Source organism: Podarcis muralis, chromosome 9 (assembly GCF_964188315.1).
Source record: "Podarcis muralis chromosome 9, rPodMur119.hap1.1, whole genome shotgun sequence".
Taxonomy (NCBI): Eukaryota; Metazoa; Chordata; class Lepidosauria; order Squamata; family Lacertidae; genus Podarcis; species Podarcis muralis.
In genome coordinates, this window is record NC_135663.1 from 57,709,469 (window position 1) to 57,729,681 (window position 20,213).

Sequence of the window (20,213 nt, forward strand, 5' to 3'; positions counted from 1 at the left end):
ATAACAGAGGTCGGCAACCTAAGGCCCATGGGCTGGTTCTGGCCCATGAGCTTCCTGGAACCGGCCCACGGCCATTCTGTGGATCAGTGTGGGGATTCTGTGAAGAGTGCCGGAAATAGTTTGAGTGCACGCATGGGCGCGCATGCTCCGGTCCACGGAGAGGTCTGCCGGGCAGTGGACCGGACCAGCCTCAAAAAACGTTGCCGACCCCTGGTTTATAACAAGGCTTGCCAATGTGGTTCCCTCATAATGTTGTTGGACTCCATCACCCACCACACCTAGCAAGCATGGCCAGTGGTTGGGCATGATGGGAAGTGTAGTCCAAATGTTTTTTTGAAGGCACAACATTGACTAAGCCTGGTTTTTACCCTCCCCTGCAAAAATCTCCCAGGTCCTGATCCAGATTGTCCCCCCTGGGTGTTTCTGAAAGAAAAACAGCAACATAATTAGTATTCTGGCCCAGAGAATTCGAGTCAAGCAAGGGTAGAAGAAAGGAACAATTGATTCCATTTTAGAGAATGAAACCAAAGTGTTTTCAAAAAGATCACACAAGAGGTTTGTGGTAATGACATACAATAAGTACCAAAAACATGCTCCTTTATTCCAAATTACCACCAAGTATTTACCGCCAAATTACAACCAAGCGATTGTGATTCAGCAATACTGGTTAGAGGAAGGGCCCCTCAGGAATCTGAAATAATGGTATATTTCATCTACTTGTTATATGTTCATCTTGTCAGATGGCTTTATGAGAGAGGGGGTGAAATGGAGCAGGGACAAATAAAGTGATATTCTGTGGAAGCTTACTTTTTTTGCAAACTCTCCTTATAAATGGACTAATTTTGTGTGGCAAGCAACCTAATTCTCAAAGCTGTTCACCAGCAGAAATTTACGCAGCAGTCTATGAACCACTTACTTCATAGTAGTTCTGTTGAATAAAATGGAAGAGTATCAGGGCCCTTTCAGGCTCCCGGCTGCCCAGGCGTACTCTAGGGTTAAACCGAGAAATCTGTGGATTTCAACCTCTCAACGTCTTCAAGATAATCTGTGGAGCTATTTTACTGTACTGTAGTATTCTCTAACGAAAAAGCCATCTTTGCTTGAGGCCGAAATGCATCTGTTTTGACTGTTTTGCTCTAAACAGAGCCGTATGGGACCTATTTAGCGCAAATGAGCAGATAAATGGCTGTTTTTATCAAGCACAATCCCCGTATCCTTTCTCGGACAAACGATCTCTTCATGGCTGCGTTTCACATAATGCAATCCCCTTCCTTCCTCGCTTGCTATCCATCTCATGTAGAAACCAAATAATTGCCTCCAGGAGCAAGCCAAGGTCTCATTAAGCTTTGGCACTGCCCAGTCACTTGGCTTCCAATATCTTGCGGGATAGGAAAAAATTCACCTGGGGACAGCATCTGCTTAGTTATTTGTAACCTTTTGCTTTTCCCCTCCCTCCCTTAAGCTGTTCTGACACCTGGGGCTTGTTAGCCTAATGCAGTGGATCATGTCAAGCCTCAGTAATATGAACTGATGCATACTGACAACAATTGTGGTAATATGGCTTTGTTTAGCGGTCTGGCTTTTGGCGTTGATCTGGCTTATTGATATAGCTATCTGCGTTGTATTATATATAACTTGATTGTTTTTATTGTATTAGTGGTTTTTCTTGTTGCTGGAAGCTGATTCAAGTGAGTAATGGGGCAAATTTAGAAAGGTATCCGTTTTAAAAATAGGTAATTTTAAAAGAACACAGATAAGTGAGCTCTTTGGCTCTCACTTCAGTCTCTGGACCCCAGAAAAAAAGACAGAGGAAACTGGGTGTGTGTGGAGGACTCCATGCGTCAAACCTAGAACTAGGAAGGATGTCTCCCGCACTGCCAATCCTCAAACATTCTCCATTCTTCCACTCAGTGGTGATGGTGGGAAGTACAGTGGTACCTCGGGTTAAGTACAGTCATACCTCGGGTTGAATGTGCTTCAGGTTGAGCGCTTTCGAGTTGCGCTCTGCGGCAGCCCAGAAGTAACGGAGTGCATTACTTCCGGGTTTTGCCACTCGCACATCCACAGACGCTCAAAATGACGTCACACACATGCGCGGAAGCGGCAAAACGCGACCCGTGCATGCGCACCGTCACGTCTTATGTTCCATTCAGGATGCAAACTGGGCTCTGGAACGGCTCCCGTTCGCATCCCGAGTTACCACTGTACTTAATTTGTTCCGGAGATCCATTCTTAACCTGAAACTGTTCTTAACCTGCAGCACCACTTTAGCTAATGGGGCCTCCTGCTGCCGCCGTGCTGCCGGAGCACGATTTCTGTTCTCATCCTGGAGCAAAGTTCTTAACCCGAGGTAGTATTTCTGGGTTAGCGGAGTCTGTAACCTGAAGCGTCTGTAACCCGAGGTACCACTGTCTGATGTCGAACTCAGGATGAAAGGGAGAAGCGTGCTAAGAGGAAGGCACGCTTGGCAAACCCTCACCATCATCAACACCCGCCGGGAAACCTATGTCCCCACTGTGGAAGGATGTGTGGATCCAGAATTGGCCTCCACAGTCACTTACGGACTCACTGTTAAGACCGTGTTCATGGAAGACAATCTTACTTGGGTACGAGTGATCTCCAAAGAAGAAGAAGAAAGATGGGAAATCTAGTTTTCCCATGGGATCCTCCATATTTTCCCCACACCCTATCACTCTGTTAACCAGCAAGAAAGGAACAATTTCCCCTCCCCATCAATACAGTTTTGGTGCTCCTTTTGGTCATAAACAAAAGCAAAGCCCCCAGTGGCACAATGGGTCAGTTAGTGTGTCTGGCTGTTAACCAGCTGGTTGGTGGTTTGAGCCCACCCAGGGATGGCTGTGGGCAGGATTCTTGCATTGCAAGTTGTCTCCACCTCCACTCTTCCCTTTCATAGAATTGTAGAGTTGGAAGGGACCCCGAGGGTCATCTAGGCCAGCCCCCTGCAATGCAGGAATCTCAATATGCGTTGGTCTCCCATCCAATTTGAAACCATACCGGACCCTGCTTAGCTTTGCGAATGTGCTGGCAGTTTTATTGCTGCACCGCTTGGGGAGATTGAGATGTACAGTAGAGACAGGCAGCAGTGGCAGTGGGCTGAGGTTGGAAATTCTTTTCCCACTCAGGATTTTCTTATGAGCCAGAGAAGATGTTTGGGGTGTGTGTAAAACATGCCTCTGATTTTGAAGAATGGTTTCTTGATTCCAAGCCTGAATCTGAAGAGCTTCACTATCATGTCTACCGGTACTTATTCCAGCAGGTTTGATGCAAGCTGTACTCTGTTCCCCTTCAGGCTGAAGTTCCTCACCCCTGCATTTGATTGAGTTTAGTCTCTCTGTGCTCAAATGTCTTTGTTTTCCTTGGTAAACACACATTTCATGTATGTCAACTAACAGCAATAGAATCATTCCATTGCCAAAACTGAACACAACCTCTTTAAAGAGGAAAATGTAACAAAGATGATGAAATCATACCGTTTGTTGTACGTGTGTAGATGACAAATTACATTGAGCTTTGGTTCTTTGATTTTAATCATGGTATCACATGAAAAGCAGCCTCTTCCTGTTTTTCTACGTTTTATAAATCTTATCAAAGACTTGGCGAATAGCTCAGGCATCAGAAGAGAATGAGATATGCTTGTGAGGTTCTGTGTGCTCTTAAAGAGGCTGCAAAGGCAATGCTTGCTTCAGCTAGGAATTTGAGCAGAAGGCCTGGGTAAGAGCCTCCCGTTTCTGCCCCTGGTACTGCACTGCACAAATGATTGAACCAATTGTCAGCTCTGCATCCTGCAGCTCTCCCCAAATTATCACCCTGTGTGTTAAGCATAGGAGGGATGGAGTGCAAAGGCCACAGGGCCAAGAGTGGACTTTGCAGTGTAGCATCATTTAAAGATGTTGTGTATGTGTGGAATGGATGCTTCTGCTCTCTGACCATTGGGAAAGTGGACCTGAATAACTTGTGGCTAACTCGCTTCAAACAGATTTAGATTTTGGGTCATTTGCTTTGGAAAGGTTTCAGTTTGCGTCAGGGAATTTTCAGCAGCCCTAGAGCAGGAGTGGGGAACCTGTGACTCTCTGGAAGTTGCTGGAATCAAACTTCCATCATTCCCAACCACCATTGCCAAGGGTTGGGGATGATGAGAGTTTGGGCCCTTCCAAATGTTGCTGAACCACAGTATCCCCACTCCTGGTCTGGAGAATGATGTAATTATAATCCTTATTTTACTTAGCTTTAGTAAGCAAAGCTAAATACGTGGAAATGGCCACATTTGCCCAGTTATTTATTTGTGTTTGGTGTCCATTCATTTTTGCCAATGAACTTGTGAAATATATATATGTGAAATGTAAAGCACTGGAAAATTCTCAGGGGAAAAGTTCATTGAGTCATACCTGAGCTTTAATTACCATATTTTTTGCTCTATAAGACACACTTTTTCCCTCCTAAAAAGTAAGGGGAAATGTGTGTGCGTCTTATGGAGCGAATGCAGGCTGCGTGGCTATCCCAGAAGCCAGAACAGCGAGAGGGATCGCTGTGCAGTGCTCCCTCTTGCTGTTCTAGCTTCTGGCTTAGCCCCTCTGTCCCTTCCCTCGCCTCCTGGAAAAGCCCCCAAGAGCCGCACTCCCTTTCACAAGCCGCGTGGAGCGTGTGTGCGGCTCTTGGGGGCTTTTCCTCGAGGGAGAAGGGCAGCCTTCCATGCACTCCACGCAACTCGTGAAAGGGAGTGTTCAGCAGAGCCTGGGATGCATACAGGCTCTGCTCAGCGCTCCCTTTAAAGAATATTTTTTCCTTGCATTCACCCTCTAAAAACTAGGTGTGTCTTATGGTCAGGTGCGTCTTATGGAGCGAAAAATACGGGACCTCTACAAAGTAAAATTTATTTTTTATAGTTTTCTCAGAAATGGGGCTTCCTGGTTTGTATTTTCCAATACTCTTTGTGTAACAACTGTATATGATTTATTTGGGCACAGATAGCCCTTTGAGTATTTATTCAAAGTAAAAATCCCCCCAAAAGTGGTGTGAACATGCTCTCAGTCCCTTTTGTAGACCTGGGATCTTCAACTGAAGGGCAGTATATACAAATTTAATTAACAACAACAATAAACATAGGAAAGAGCCTACCTACTTTATTAGATGTGTTAAAATGTATCATGAGTTGGCACTTCTCAGCAGATCGGTATTTTGGGGATTGTATATAATAATTATAAATTGCATGAATACAGCTTTTCAGTTTGTCTTTACCAAATGATGGAGTACTGCAAATTTGAATGAAGTGTTAGGTCAGTGTTTCCTAAAGTGATAAGGCTGTATCCAATTAATTCATATTCAGAATAGTAGACCCACTGAAGTCTTGCATGGGATACAGTGTATAAGCGGAAAATAAATTTCTAGGCTGTGACTAAGGCTGTTTCAGAATATTGAGCTGGAGTGCTTTATGATGAAGTTCGTTTTTGTTCTGAAAACTGTCCCAAACCCTAAGATTTGATGGACTAATCCCCACCTCCTTCTTTTACAGCAAGTTACGGGGAGAACCTTTGGTGATAAAGATTTTCGATCTGGATTGGAAAACGGTGTTCTGTTGTGTGAGTAAGTAAAACTGCACCTTGAACTATGAGTTTTAAGTTCTTTTTGTGAAGTCCTCGTAATAATAGCTATAGCGTTCAAGTTATCTGTGCTTTGGAGATAGATTTGAGGAAGATTCACACAGCCCTTTTTTGTTCGTTTGCTTCTTGTCGAGTTTGGTTTGTTGACCTGGCTTTGGGAATGTTTCGCCAGCTGCCTAGATGGCCCCCTCGGATGTGCTAAAAAGCACATTGTGCTATGACTTCCTAGGAAGAAAAGTTACTTTCCCAGACATTATAGTACAGACCTGCTGTTAGGAGTCATCCGACCTCAAGCCAAAGGAAACTTCTTGTGTGGAGCACCTCCAACTCAAACAAGTGTAGCCAAAGCAAACAATGGAGGCTCGTCATCAAATGTGTTGCATGCTTAGGAACTGGATGGTCATGGTGGGTTGTCCAAGCGTCCTCCAAAGTATACATGCACATCTGGTGGGAACGCTGCCATTCTTGATGTAATATACCTCTTTGTGGAATGGACGAGGGAGGCTCTCAGATATCAGCCAATATTATTTAACATGCAGGCTTCTGCTGTTGCCTAGCAAGCATCCTTCACAGCTCAAGAAATTGGCCTTAGCGTGACCAGATAGTCCACCAGGATGCTTTGCTTTGTGTTAAGACATAACCATTTCCAAAGTTCTGTCATATTTAACACGGGCCGCCAGAAATAGATTACAGGATGGGGACTTGCAGGTAAAGGCTGACTCCATTCTCAAGGGTCACATTGAGTTTTGTGGGACAAAACCTATCTACATTATTCTGCAAGTCATTCATTTATTTAGATTAATTTTTTTTGTTAAAGTAAGTTGTACTCAGAGTAGCCTACTCTGAATGTTACTCGCAAAAGGTATTACGTGTACTCTAAAATGTGCTTTGAAATGTATTTTGAATGAGAACTGCATCAGAACATTCGAGAAGTGCAATATCTTGTGCACAATTAAGTTCTAGTCTGCTCATTATACTGGGACAGGCATAGGCAAACTCCGGCCTTCCAGATGTTTCGAGACTACAGTTCCCATCATCCTTGACCTGTTAGCTAGGGATGATGGGAAGTGTAGTTCCAAAACATCTGGAGGGGCGGAGTTTGCCTATGCCTGGACTGGGAGATCAGAGCCGGCCCTACTGTTAGGCAAAGTGGGGAAACCATTACAGGAGGTAAACACTGGATGGTAGCAGAAAGCACAGCCCCCTTGCTGTTTCTCCTAAGCTCCCTGGGCGTTCCCTCTCTTTTCAAGGACAGTGCTATGTATGCCACATGGCATTTTCCATCCCACCCCCTTAGCTTGCTGTCTCGGGTCTTGTGGAAGATGCTACTCCATCACCACTTCCAGTCTAGTTAATTTCTGTATGTGGAATGAGGACAGGGCCGAGCAGCTAAAGTGGCATATCTCTGACACTACCTGCCCCTAACACGCAGTAAGTTCAGTTGTGGGAGTGTAATGGCAGGGTGCTACTTCACAGGCCTGAGGGCAAAAGGTAAAAGGTAAAGGACCCCTGGAGGGATGTGGGTGGTGCTGTGGTCTAGACCAGTGTTTCCCAACCTTGTGCCTCCAGCTGTTTTTGGCCTACAATTCCCATCATCCCTTGCCACTGGTCTTGCTAGTCAGGGATGATGGGAGTTGTAGGCCAAAAACATCTGGAGGCACAAGGTTGGGAAACACTGGCTAGACCACAGAGCCTAGGACTTGCCGATCAGAAGGTCAGCGGTTCGAATCCCCGCGACGGGGTGAGCTCCCGTTGCTCGGTCCCTGCTCCTGCCAACCTAGCAGTTCAAAAGCACATCAAAGTGCAAGTAGATAAATAGGTACTGCTCTGGCGGGAAGGTAAACGGCGTTTCCATGCACTGGTTTCACCAGAAGTGGCTTAGTCATGCTGGCCACAGGACCCAGAAAAACTGTCTGCGGGCAAACGTCGGCTCCCTCAGCCAGTAAGGCGAGATGAGCACTGCAACCCCAGAGTCGTTTGCGACTGGACTTAACTGTCACGGGTCCTTTACCTTTACCTTTTAAAGGACCCCTGGATGGTTAAGTCCAGTCAAAGGCGACTATAGGATTGCGGTGCTCATCTTGCTTTCAGGCTGAGGGAGCCTGTGTTCGTCCGCAGACGGCTTTCCATGTCATGTGGCCAGCATGGCTAAACTGCTTCTGGCACAACAGAACACTGTGACGGAAACCAGAGTGCACGGAAACACCATTTACCTTCCTGCTGCAGCGGTACCTATTCATCTATTTGCACTGCTGTGCTTTTGAACTGCTAAGTTGGCAGAAGCTGGGACAGAGCAACAGGAGCTCACCCTGTCATGGGGATTCGAACTGCTGACCTCCTGATCAGCAAGCCCAAGAGGCTCAGTGGTTTAGACCACTACTTTTGAGGTAGATTAGGGTGGCTGAGAGTGACCTAAGGCCCATGGTCACCCAGTGAACTTCATAGTTCTCTCACAGCTCTCTAACCTACCTCATAAAGTTGTTGTAAGGAAAAAGTCATGCATGCTACTTTGAGCTCCTTGGAAGAAGGGTTGGATATAAAAGTCCATAAGGATGTGTCCGTCACTGTACTTCCCCGTGTTACCAAATACGTGCATGACGAACTGAAAACTCTATTTGAAAACTAGAGGTGTGGCTTGTCTTGCAGCTTTTATGTTTTCTCTGTCTCTAGTCGTACATTTCGTCCTTGCCTAATAGTGCCTTTGGTAGAAAAGTGCTTAATTAACAGGGAATTAAGTTACCGCTCAGCTCATGTTGCCCTATTAATCCCAGTCTAACCAATTTGTGGACCTTTAGTACAAAAGAAGAGGGGGGGAAATGCCTTGCTTGCTTGCAAATACCCTTTGTCTGACCAATGAGGTTCACAGACCTGACTTACCCTGGTGGAGATTGTTCCGTTGCACTCTGGCGTGAGTGTGATCGCCTCTTGTGAATCCTGCTGGCCCGGGGTCTAGTGTTCCTCAGTCAGCCATCTGGCAACCTTGACAAGCAAACCCTATCATTTAAGTGCAGAGGTGGACAGAGAGCATCTTGGCAATTGTGTTCGGTTGCCTCCCCTTTCCCAGGGACATGTCTGGGAAGTGGTTTGACCATTGCATTGCTGAGGTAATTGGAGTCACGCAGGGTCAAACCTGTAAGAACCCCACCATTTCCTGTCTGGAGCAGAAATGGGTGGGGCTGTGTGCACAATCGGTGGCATCTGTCTAACTCCAGTCACCTATCTTTCCTTGCCGATTGGAAGGTGGGCAGTTCAAGTCCGTGCGACGGGGTAAGCTCCCATTGCTCTGTCCCGGCTCCTGCCAACCTAGCAGTTCAAAAGCACACCAGTGCAAGTAGATAAATAGGTACCACTGTGGCGGGAAGGTAAATGGCGTTTCTGTGCGCTCTGCCACCTGTCACAGTGTCCTGTTGCACCAGAAGCAGTTTAGCCATGCTGGCCATATGACCCAGAAAGCTGTCTGTGGACAAACGCCAACTCCCTCGGAAAAGCGGAGATGAGCGCCACATCCCATAGTTTCCTTTGACTGGACTGAACCGTCCAGGGGTCCTTTACCTTTACCTACCTTCACAGCATTAAAAGCAACTTACCATTTTGTGCTTTGCTACAGTTAGCAACGTTAGAAAATAGCAACATGTGCCTCACCCCAGTAAAAAATGGTGCATGTCTGGTTTTAAACTGGTTGATTTTCTCAGCAAAACTCGTGCATGTGGCGTCTAGGTATGGATAAGTGCTCCCCTTCCATGTAAGGCTCATAGATTTCATATTCTTGAACCCTGAGGACAAAATGAGGGGCAGACTGAATCCTGTTGAGAAAGAACATTCCAGAGGTTATGATGCTGGGGAGATTAAAGTATTCATACAGCTATTATGGGCATGTAAGAGATGTCCCTCCCTCCGTTGTATGATTGTGATAGTGTTACCAGAAAGGAAAGGCACATTTGCTGTCTCAAATGTAGGCCTCAAAAAAGTATGTCACTTGTAACCCCAAGTTCAAATGATCTATGACTTTAACAATTGCAGAGTAATTTATATTAAAACTATATTCACTTGTGCTTATTTTGTGGTTTGCTTCACTTTGATGTTCTCGTTTGTTTGTGTGATATATGCGCTTCCTGTTTCACTGTTAGAGGCTTTAAAAATATATATATATACCCCTGATTAGACCAGATCGTGCTTTGTTTTCACTGCACTGAGAGATGGAAAGCGATGTCTTGTTTGCAACTGGTGTGCATGAGGGAAATCTGAAGGGACTTGAAGAAAGATTAAAATGGAGCGTGGTATTTTGAAGCTCTTTTCCCAGCTAAAAGCAAGCTGGTTTGGGTTTGCGGGTGCTCAGACTAATTGAAGGCTGGCCAAAGTATATGCAGCCAGGTTTAATACACCTGCAACTTGCTTCTGTTGAAACTTTTCAGTGTAAGGGAAAGTTGAAGAGATGGTTCTTACTATTACGTTCCATTCTGTGGTCCAGATATCTCAGTACATAATACACGAGTCTCTCATCAAATCTGTCTTCAACAAAAATATGTGTACATGGTGACTTGGAAAGGAATGTGCGTATTATAGTAACAGACTGGGTAAAAGGAAGTATGCCATAGATCTGAAAGTGTGAAAACCGTTTTTGAGTAGCCGTTCTTCTTTTTGGGTTTAAAGCAACACTTCTGTTTTTCATAACATTACTCGTTTCAATTGCTAATGCAGCTGTGCTCAGGCGCTAAGCTCTTTCGTTTTTTTGAAGGAGTGATTTCATGGCTTCTGGCACAGTGGTTTGGATTGACTAATACTGCGTAAAGCAATTTTTTTGCAGGAGCTGTCTTTGTGTGCCAGAATAAGAGGCAATTCCCATTGAGTTCCTTTTTAGTTTTGCTTAAGTTAGTGGTGCTGTAGAACAGATTGCAGGCACCCAGAGCCTTGCTGGTTTTCTTCATGCTGCAGTTGAGCCAACACTTCTTTTCCTGTGTTTTCCTCAATCAATAGTGGCATGTATGAAGCCTAGACTCCCCCTGCTCACTTCTCACATTGCTGTGCAGAACATTGCGGATGGACGTTTGGGAAAATGACTTCTCCGCATCAAACTCTCTCCCAAACTTCAGTTTGTAGTTTCACTTACTTCATGTATTGGTGCCACACACGGTGCTCTTTCCTGCTCCTGGTCAACATAACTGTTCTTCTTTCGCTTTTCTAAATTAGAAGGAGCATAGAATAATATTGCTGTGATTGCATTAGTGTAATAAAAGTATTGTTACAAAAGTCGTGTGCCACCTCCCGCTCTCTGCAAGATTCCAGGCACTCACCCAGGGTCTGTGTTCCTGTGTAGAATTGAGACTGTCATAGATTTAAGAAATAGGTTTATTCACCTGTTTACACCTTCAGTCTGCATAGAGGGAATCTGGATTTTACAGCCTGGTTGTTTCAAGAGGGGCTTGTCCCCCATAGCAGTGCAGCCCTAGAGTCTAAGACAGGCATGGCCAAACTTGGCCCTCCAGCTGTTTTGGGACTACAACCCTGACCACTGGTCCTATTAGCTAGGGATGATGGGAGTTGTAGGCCCAAAACAGCTGGAGGGTCAAGTTTGGCCATGCCTGGTAAGGCATCTCTCACAGCCAGCCTTCAGCCAGCCTGCCCAAGATGGATCCCAGTCTTTCTTCTCCCTTCTTCTTCTCAGAACACCTTGCTCCAAACACACTCTTTTCCTGACAACTCACACCCAGTTACAGTGGTAACCTTCCAAACCCCCAGTCTCTGTTTACACCTCAGGGCAAGGGGGGGGGGGTAGGACAGCATTGCCCTGTATTGTTTCCTAATGGCCCTAGCTGGGCCAGGTTGTTCTGCATAGGCTAGCTCAGGAGTTCCTCTGCAGCTTGTATTTCTCCTTTCGCATCACAGATAATCAAAATCCCACCATTTATTAATTTCTAGGCTTGGGGGGTTTCCCCCTCCCAATCTATAACAATATTGACTGTAATGTTGGATATTTAAAATAATAATAATAATAATAACAATTAGGAAAAAGGCTAAGGAATATGCATTTCAAGTTGTGGGGAGGGGGAACTAGGTAGTATTGCCCCTCTCCATCTTTCTAGCTTTCCAGGTTCTATGGCTTTATTCCTCTCATTTCCCCAGATGTCAAAACATCACAGTGCATCCACTCTTGGCTCCCTGTGTAGTGGTTAAGAGCGGTAGACTTGTAATCTGGTGAACTGGGTTCGCTTCCCCGCTCTTCCACATGCAGCTGCTGGGTGACCTTGGGCCAGTCACACTTCTCTGAAGTCTCTCAGCCCCACTCACCTCACAGAGTGTTTGTTGTGGGGGAGGAAGGGAAAGGAGATTGTTAGCCGCTTTGAGACTCCTTCGGGTAAATAAAGCGGGATATCAAATCCAAACTACTACTACTACTACTACTACTCTTCTTCTTCTTCTTCTTCTTCTTCTTCTTCTTCACCCTCCTTGCTCCTTTCTGCAACAAGTATTCTGACCCTTTTACTTTACTGTCTCAGTAAACACCCCTTTGTCAGGGAAAGGTCTGGCCTATTCGTTGTTGTTCCCTTCCATGTACATTACAAGCGCATACCAATCTCTAGACTATAGTTCCGGAAGCGGCACAGGGCAGGCTGATCTGTGCAGAAGACCATTCTGTAGTATTGTGGCAATCTAGTCTAACCACTGTTGTCAGTTTTGCCTGCCCAACTGCTGCAGCTAGACGGACCGGACCTGCTGGAAAATGTTTGAGCAGCTGTTTGCAATTGCAACCGTTTGTTTTAAAGCAGTAATTCTCTGTTAATACCGAGTAGTCTCTTTAAAAGGCGTTAAAGAAGTGATCAAAACACCCCTTTTAGCAACACCCTTTAAAAATGAGAATTCAGAGAGATTGGAATGAGCAGAAACAAATGGCCAATTTAAAGTCTTGCTTGAATTACAAAAACCAGTAGGTGCAGCTGTAAGTTTTAAAGTAAAGTATTCTATCTTCCTCTTCTCTGGAAAGAAACCTTCCTTGTAAGATCTTATGGCTTGTACAGTGTAAAGGAAGTGATTATGACAGTGAGGGCTATGATACTTGTTTTTTAATGGATTTTATGAATCAGTGCGAATGGGAAGTGGAGGAGCTAGCTAATACCCCAGTGGTTTGGTATCCTATCTTTCAAATAATGCCAGAGATGATCAGTTCTATGTTTATGTCTCTATTGTGTCCTATCATTTTCCTCTTCAATGCTCCAAACGTCACTACAGGGCGGAAGATATTGCCACAGTTTATTCATTTGGGGTCATATCAGTTGTGAGAGAAACTGGTTTTTGGAACCAACTACAGAATCCAAAATGGCATTTGCTTTCCAAGATGTGCTAAGTGTGCATTTGGTGTGCTGATCGCTTGGATGTAATAATTTTGCAAGTACTCCCAACTTTGAAAGGCTTTCCCGGTCATTCATGGGAGTTTTAAGTTTATTTGGTGATAAAGTGTATATCCTCCACCAGGGCCAGGGCCTTCTCAGTGATGGCTCCGACCTGGTGGAATGCTCTGTCCCATGAGACCAGGGCCCTGCAGGATTTACGGTAACTTCCTTCCGCAGGGCCTGTAAGACAGAGCTATTCCGCCTGGCTTTCAGCTTGAACTTAGCCTGATCTTTTATTCCCCTTCCTTCCTCCCCCCCCCCCTTTTATGACGATTACCCACTCTGAGACCCCACAGCTAATTCTCCCCTGGTCTGCGCACTGGCCGAAAGAGGACTAATTTAGCCAGCTAGCCCTGGTGATCATCTAATGTTTATTGGATGGATTTCCCCCCTAAATTGGTTTTTGAATTCTGAATTTATTGTTATTCACGTTTTATACTGTATGTTATGCTGTTTTTTTGTTGCATCAGTTAAATGTTTTAAATTTGTTGTTAGCTGCCCTGAGCCTGGTTTTTGAACCGGGAAGGGCAGGGCATAAATAAAAATTTATTATTATTATTACCGTACTTAATTGGTTAATTAGTCACTGCCTAAGATTAACAATAGCACTGCGATGTACTTATGCAGCTAGGGGAGTTTGTTGTTTTTGCTTTGTGAGTGCATAAACACACACACACACACACACACACACACACACACACACACACACAAAATCAGGTATTTTGCCTTTATGGAATGAATGTGAGTGACCCATGCCACAATGTGACAAAAGGCTAGTGATTTCCTGTGGTTTACAGTGCTGTATATTCTAATGCCAAACCATTATCGGCTTCTCGGATTTGGCTTGTGTCTAGCCTGGAGGGAGACGTCGAGTCTCATTAAGGACAGAGATCTAAGTTCAGGCAGGGACATGGGAGGCTGTTTTTGTATCAGGCCGGAGTCGCAACCTGCCATGTTTTTATTGTTCAAGATGTAATGAGGAACAAATATTATAGTTCGGTATGGGGTCGTGACCAAAGCGACAAGTAGAAGGTAGTGCATCAAGTGAGAGCTATGCAAAGTTGCAGCCGGAATAACCTTCTACATAATATAGCTAGAGGAAAGGGATAACTTTTGTCGAAAGCTGGGATCCCACAAGGACTCGGACATGCTTACTGGAATGTGTGACCTCCCCCCCCCCCCCACTTTGAATGGCAGACCCCTCTGCTTTTGAAATTCTGGTCAGTTTCAGAAGTCACCACACTGCCCCAAAAGCCGCAAGGGAACTTCTGTTGTGCATTTTTTCTGTACAACAGGCCTAGGTAAAGGTAAAGGACCCCTGGGTGGTTAAGTCCCGTCAAAGGCGAATATGGGGTTGCGGCACTCATCTCGCTTTCAGGCTGAGGGAGCCAGCGTTTGCCCACTGACAACTTTCCGGGTCATGTGGCCAGCATGACTAAACCGCTTCTACGGATGCCAGAGTGCACTGAAACGCTGTTTACCTTCCCAACTCAGTGGTACCTATTTATCTACTTGCACCAGTGTGCTTTCAAATTGCTAGGTTGGCAGGAGCTGGGACAGAGCAACGGGAGCTCACCCCATCATGGGGATTCAAACCACCAACTTTCTGATTGACAAGCCCAAGAGGCTCAGTGGTTTAGACCTCAGCGCCATCTGTGTCACAGCAGGCCTAAGACGGAAATCTCGTGCATTTTTACATGGGAGAAAGAATAAGAATATTTGAACCTAGTTGTACTTCTTTCTTTACCCCACCCCCCATATAAATCCTGCAGAGAAAGAACTTACCTTTTGTCAAGTAAACTTTTTGAAGTTGCCTTTGTTAATATATTTTCCCACATTTTTGTCCAGGTACCTGAGGGCAGTGAATATGTCTTTTTATTCTCTCAGTACAGTCATGTGGGGTTACATTAGGAACATAGATAGTTGCCTTACACTGAGTCACATCATTGATCGATGTAGCTTAGTATCCAATCCAAACCAAATAACTTTATTGTGCTAGCTATTGGCCATGACAAATCTGAAACAAAAATAAATGCACGTAAAGGGATACCGTGCCACAAATAATAGTCTTTATTTAGATTTCTGTGTCTCCCTTACAGATGTAGCTTAGTATTATCTACACTTATTAGAAGCAGCTGTCTGGGGCTTCATTTCCCAGCCCTGGCCCTAGTTATTGGGTTGCTGGGGGGTTATTGGGTTGTTGTTTTTTTTTTTTTTGATTATATATTTTGTGGTTTTATATTCTGATTTTGTTCTGTGAACCGCCCTGAGACCTTCGGGTTTAGGGCGGTATACAAATTCAATAAATAAATAAAATAAAAATTAGTTAAAGGTAAAGGGACCCCTGACCATTAGGTCCAGTCGTGGCCGACTCATCTCGCTTTATTGGCCGAGGGAGCTGGCATACAGCTTCTGGGTCATGTGGCCAGCATGACTAAGCCGCTTCTGGCGAACCAGAGCAGCCCACGGAAACGCCGTTTACCTTCCCGCCGGAGCGGTACCTATTTATCTACTTGCACTTTGACGTGCTTTTGAACTGCTAGGTTGGCAGGGAAAAATTGTTACCTGAGATTAAATCTAGGACCCTCTGCATGCTGCTGGGCTAAGGCTTTTTTACAAGATTAGGGTTTTTTTCAGAGAGAGGGGGGGGGGAGTAACTGGCTTGGATCACCCAGTGCGCTTTATGGACAAATGGAGATTTGAATCTGGGTCTTTGCAGCCCATGCCTCTCCTTACGACAGCACAGAACCTAACAGTGACCTCACCTGTCAGCCCTTTTTGAAGTCAAGGCACCAGTGTTTGCCCTCTGCATGTTTGTTGTATTATTATATTTTCTGTAGGAAGTAAACCTTGTGTTATTTGCGTCTGAAGGGTCCAATTTGCTTTAGTTTCTATTTGACTTAAATGTTGCAAGACCACACAGAAGACTCTTAAATTTTAGTTTACTGCTTTCAGTGAATAAACAAGTATTTTTATTTTATTTTTTAAAAAAGCCAGCCTGCATTGAAAGAAAGATGACAAAGAATAGCAGCTCTATTCTGATGCCTCAGGCAAAGAACTGAATAGGGAGAGGTTTTTCTTTGCTGTCTTCCTCTTCCTCATAAGCTTGGGTCCCTAATCATTAATAGTGGTGGTCTAACCACATTTTTCATTTCCTCCCACTGCAAGCCCAGATCCTTTCCTCTCTCTTCCCCTTCACCTCTTCCTTAACCTTCAATGGGGCCAATGCAAACATTTTTAAAAGATTTATTTCAAGCAGCTTCTGACATTTGGCGTTTGCATTAAGACCCCCAGGATTCGCTTTTGTGCGTACGCCTGGAATGCAGGGGGAAATCCTGCAATCAAGTTTCATAGTTTGTGCATCCTTAAAATTCTGCACTCTCTCTCTCTCCCCCTCCCTGTACCCCTTTCTTCAATATTTTCCAGTGTGGAAAATTTAGGCAGTGAGAGGAAGTATCCGCATTAACTCTGGAAATTCTTAAGTCAGGGAAATATTACTTGGTATCGTTGTCATTATGCTGGCCTGGAAGAAAAATGTTTAAATACTAGGGGAACAGGCTCTACCACTTGCAAACATATATAAAGACAACATATATAAAGACAACTATGAAAAGGGTTGGAACGAAATAAAATGAAATCTAGGTATATGGGGAAGAATGAACTTATCATGATTAGGCAGAATTGTAGCCATTAAGATAAACACATTGCCAAAAATGTTATTTTTGTTTCAGTCAATACTGGTAATAAGTAACACATCATGCTTCAAAAAATGGCAAAAGGATATCTCAAAATTTATATGGAAAGGAAAGAAACCAAGGATAAAACATAAAATATTTACAGATATTAAAGACAGAGGAGGTTTCTCCCTTCCAGATTTCAAACTATATTATGAAGCTGCACGTTACTTGGGTCCGAGATTGGATTAAACTAGAAAATACTATCTGATTAATTTTAACCTTATGTTTCAATAATCAGAATTCCTGGCCCCCTTTGATTCTACAGAACACTGCACTCTGGATTTTGGATGTTCAAGACACAACAGTGAATAATATCCTTAATTTTGTGTGTGTGTGCCACAATTGTGCAGGAGTTCAGAAGAAGCACAGAATGTGGATGTGCTTCATGAGGACCTTTAGCAGTTCTTTTTTTTTTTTTTTAAAGGAGGTTTCTAGTCCTTATGGCTGAAGGCACTGACTCTGAAAGTCTATGCTTGCCGAAATCCTAGAAGCCAAGTCTGAGATTTCCAGTAGGACATTGGGCTTCAGTGTATAGAGTAGGTACATATGGTACCTTTTTTGGGGGGGGGGGTGCAGCAGTACGCATGCCCCTAAACATTTTGTGAATATAAGTTTGGCCTCACTGAGGGGCAGTATTTCAGTATAAGTAGCAAAATGAGAGTGCCCCTAAATATATTTTTTTAATAGAAAAATATCACTGGGTACATAAGAAAAAGACATTGCTAGTTTAGACTAAAACCCAGAATCTTATTTTCCACAGTGCCCAGCCAGATGCCTAGGCAAAGCCTGCAGAATAGCTCAGTCAGCAGAGCATGAGACTCTCAAGGTTGTGGGTTCGAATCCCACGTCGGGCAAAAAGAATCCTGCATTGCAGGGGGTTGGACTAGATGTGGTCCCTTCCAACTGTACAATTCTATGGTTTTATTATTCTACGTAGGACATGAGCGCAATCAAATTCAAGGAGCTTGAGGTGGTGTACATGGCTCTCCCTCTCTCCATTTTTATCCTCACGACAAGCCTGTGAAGTAGGTTAGGCTGAGATTGACAGTGGCTGGCCCAAGTTCACCCCAGGAGCTTCATGGCTGAGAGGGCATTTGAATCCCGGTTTCCCAGATGCTACAGGGGTCAGCAAACTTTTTCAGCAGGGGGCTGGTCCACTGTCCCTCAGACTTTGTGGGGGGGCCGGATTATATTTTGGAAAAAATATACATAAACGAATTCCTATGCCCCACAAAAAACCCAGAGATGCATTTTTCGCCCTATAGGACGCACCGTCCCATAAGGCGCATCTAGTTTTTTTTGGGGGGGGGGAATAAAGGGGAAAAAAATATTTTCCCCCCCAGGCGCGGGGCTGGGGCGGGGGAGGCCCGAGCTTCCCCCGACCCCAGCCCCCAAACAGGCAGCTCTCTGCAAGCCGTGGGAGCCCAGCGCATGCCGGCAACTCTCCCAAGCAGTGGGAGCGCTCCCGCTGCTTGCGGAGAGGTCCGCGAAGCCTGGACACGCTGATCTCAGTGCTCGCAGGCTTCGGCATGCCGGCAACTCTCCGCAAGCAGCAGGAGCGCTCCCGCTGCTTGCGGAGAGGTCCGCGAAGCCTGGACGCGCTGATCTCAGCGTGCGCAGGCTTCGGGATGCAGGCAACTCTCCACAAGCAGCGGGAGCGCTCCCGCTGCTTGCTGAGAGGTCCGCGAAGTCTTCAGCGAAAGCCTGCATTCGCCCCATAGGACGCACCCAGATTTCCCCTTCATTTTTGGAGGGGAAAAAGTGCGTCCTATAGGGTGAAAAATACGGTAAGTAAAAGCACACATTCTACTCATGTAAAAACACACTGTATGCGGGCTGTATCCGGCCCCCAGGCCTTAGTTTGCCCACTCATGTGCTAGTCCAACACACAGAACTAGTAGCCTTATTCTCCACAATTTTGTCTATTCCCATTTCCCCTCCCCATCATGATCAAAACCAGAATCACAATGCACAGTGTTTTCTTGCTTTAAACAGGTTACAGAAGTAACCATGTTTTTCTTGGTGCGCAGCTTTTGGAGCCATTGGGTTAATACTTCTAGTGCAGAGTACATAGCCCCGTGTGTACTGAATTATAGTAGGTGTGCTCATTGCAGCTGTCAGCTGATAGCATGAAACTGGGAAGATGCCAGTTCTCATGGTTTGCTTCTTCGCTTTTGCATAATGGGTGTGTTAATCAACATGGGGCGTGGGAATCCCCACTTGAGTCTCCCGAACTATAATATCCCTGGCCCAATTCAATTAAAATATGTGCATAAAAGTTATATGTAATGAGGGGACCCGCACACTGGTCTTCTCTTTCCTACATCTGGCGCATGGGTGTGCCACACAGACATTACATGCAAATTGTCTGCAAATGTTAAGCTTGAGTAGACCCAAGCCATTTGGTTGTTAACTCACATAGATCTGGGAAATTACCCAAACTCTTCAGGCCCTGGTAAGCTTTATTATTTTGGAAGCTACTGTGAAATCTTTCCCTTTCGGTTTTTTAAGGGGTCTTGTTGTTGTTTAGTCGTTTAGTCATGTCCGACTCCTCATGACCCCATGGACCAGAGCACGCCAGACACTCCTGTCTTCCACTGCCTCCCACAGTTTGGTCAAACTCATGCTGGTAGCTTCGAGAACACTGTCCAACCATGTCGTCTTCTGTCGTCCCCTTCTCCTTGTGCCCTCAATCTTTCCCAACATCAGGGTCTTTTCCAGGGAGTCTTCTCTTCTCATGAGGTGGCCAAAGTATTGCAGCCTCAGCTTCATGATTTGTCCTTCCAGTGAGCACTCAGGGCTGATTTCCTTAAGAATGGATAGGTTTGATCTTCTTGCAGTCCATGGGACTCTCAAGAGTCTCCTCCAGCACCATAATTCAAAAGCATCAATTCTTTGGTGACCAGCCTTCTTTATGGTCCAGCTCTCACTTCCATACATCACTACTGGGAAATTAAGGGACCTAATTTTTCTAGAAAAAAGAGGTGCCAGAACTCACATGAACGCCTCCCTTGTTCTGTTATAATGGCAATGGCGCCCACCTGAGAGGTGCTGGAACAGCAGTCCAGTGAATTCCAGCTGGTGGGGGGGGGGATCCCTGGATCTAAGGGATCTTCCACACACATCACTTGTAGTGTTAGCAGCTGCTTGATCGGCAGATCACACATTCTCACAATCCTGTTATGCTGCTCACTCGAGTTGTGAGCCATGATGGTTAGGTGCTGGGAATGGAAGGAAAATACCCTGAAGGTCTTCATCACATCCAAATCCCAAATGATTACTGTTGTTATTATTATGCTTGATATTTCCCCATTCATACCTCCCATCAGTGACTTAGATAAAGGTGTTGGGACTCGATATTTTAAAGGTAAGGGAAACTAAGATCTGATGTAGAGTGGCTGACATCAGAAACACCTCCCCCCACCAACTGATAAATGAGTGGAAAAAAACCAATAGTGGTAATCAGGGGCTCA

The 20,213-nt window shown here is 45.0% G+C and overlaps 1 protein-coding gene across 9 annotated transcripts in view; it reads left to right on the plus strand.

Annotated features, from left to right (window-relative positions):
• LIMCH1 (LIM and calponin homology domains 1) overlaps positions 1 to 20,213 on the plus strand; it is a 213,496-nt gene that overhangs the window by 74,390 nt on the left and 118,893 nt on the right. For 2 of the 9 annotated variants that reach the window (XM_077934318.1, XM_028745225.2), the window contains exon 2: positions 5,531 to 5,601. The exons of the other annotated variants lie outside the window; for them this stretch is intronic. In XM_077934318.1, the coding sequence (XP_077790444.1) occupies positions 5,531 to 5,601 (71 nt within the window). The remainder of the gene's footprint in view (positions 1 to 5,530; positions 5,602 to 20,213) is intronic. 9 annotated transcript variants of the gene reach the window in all.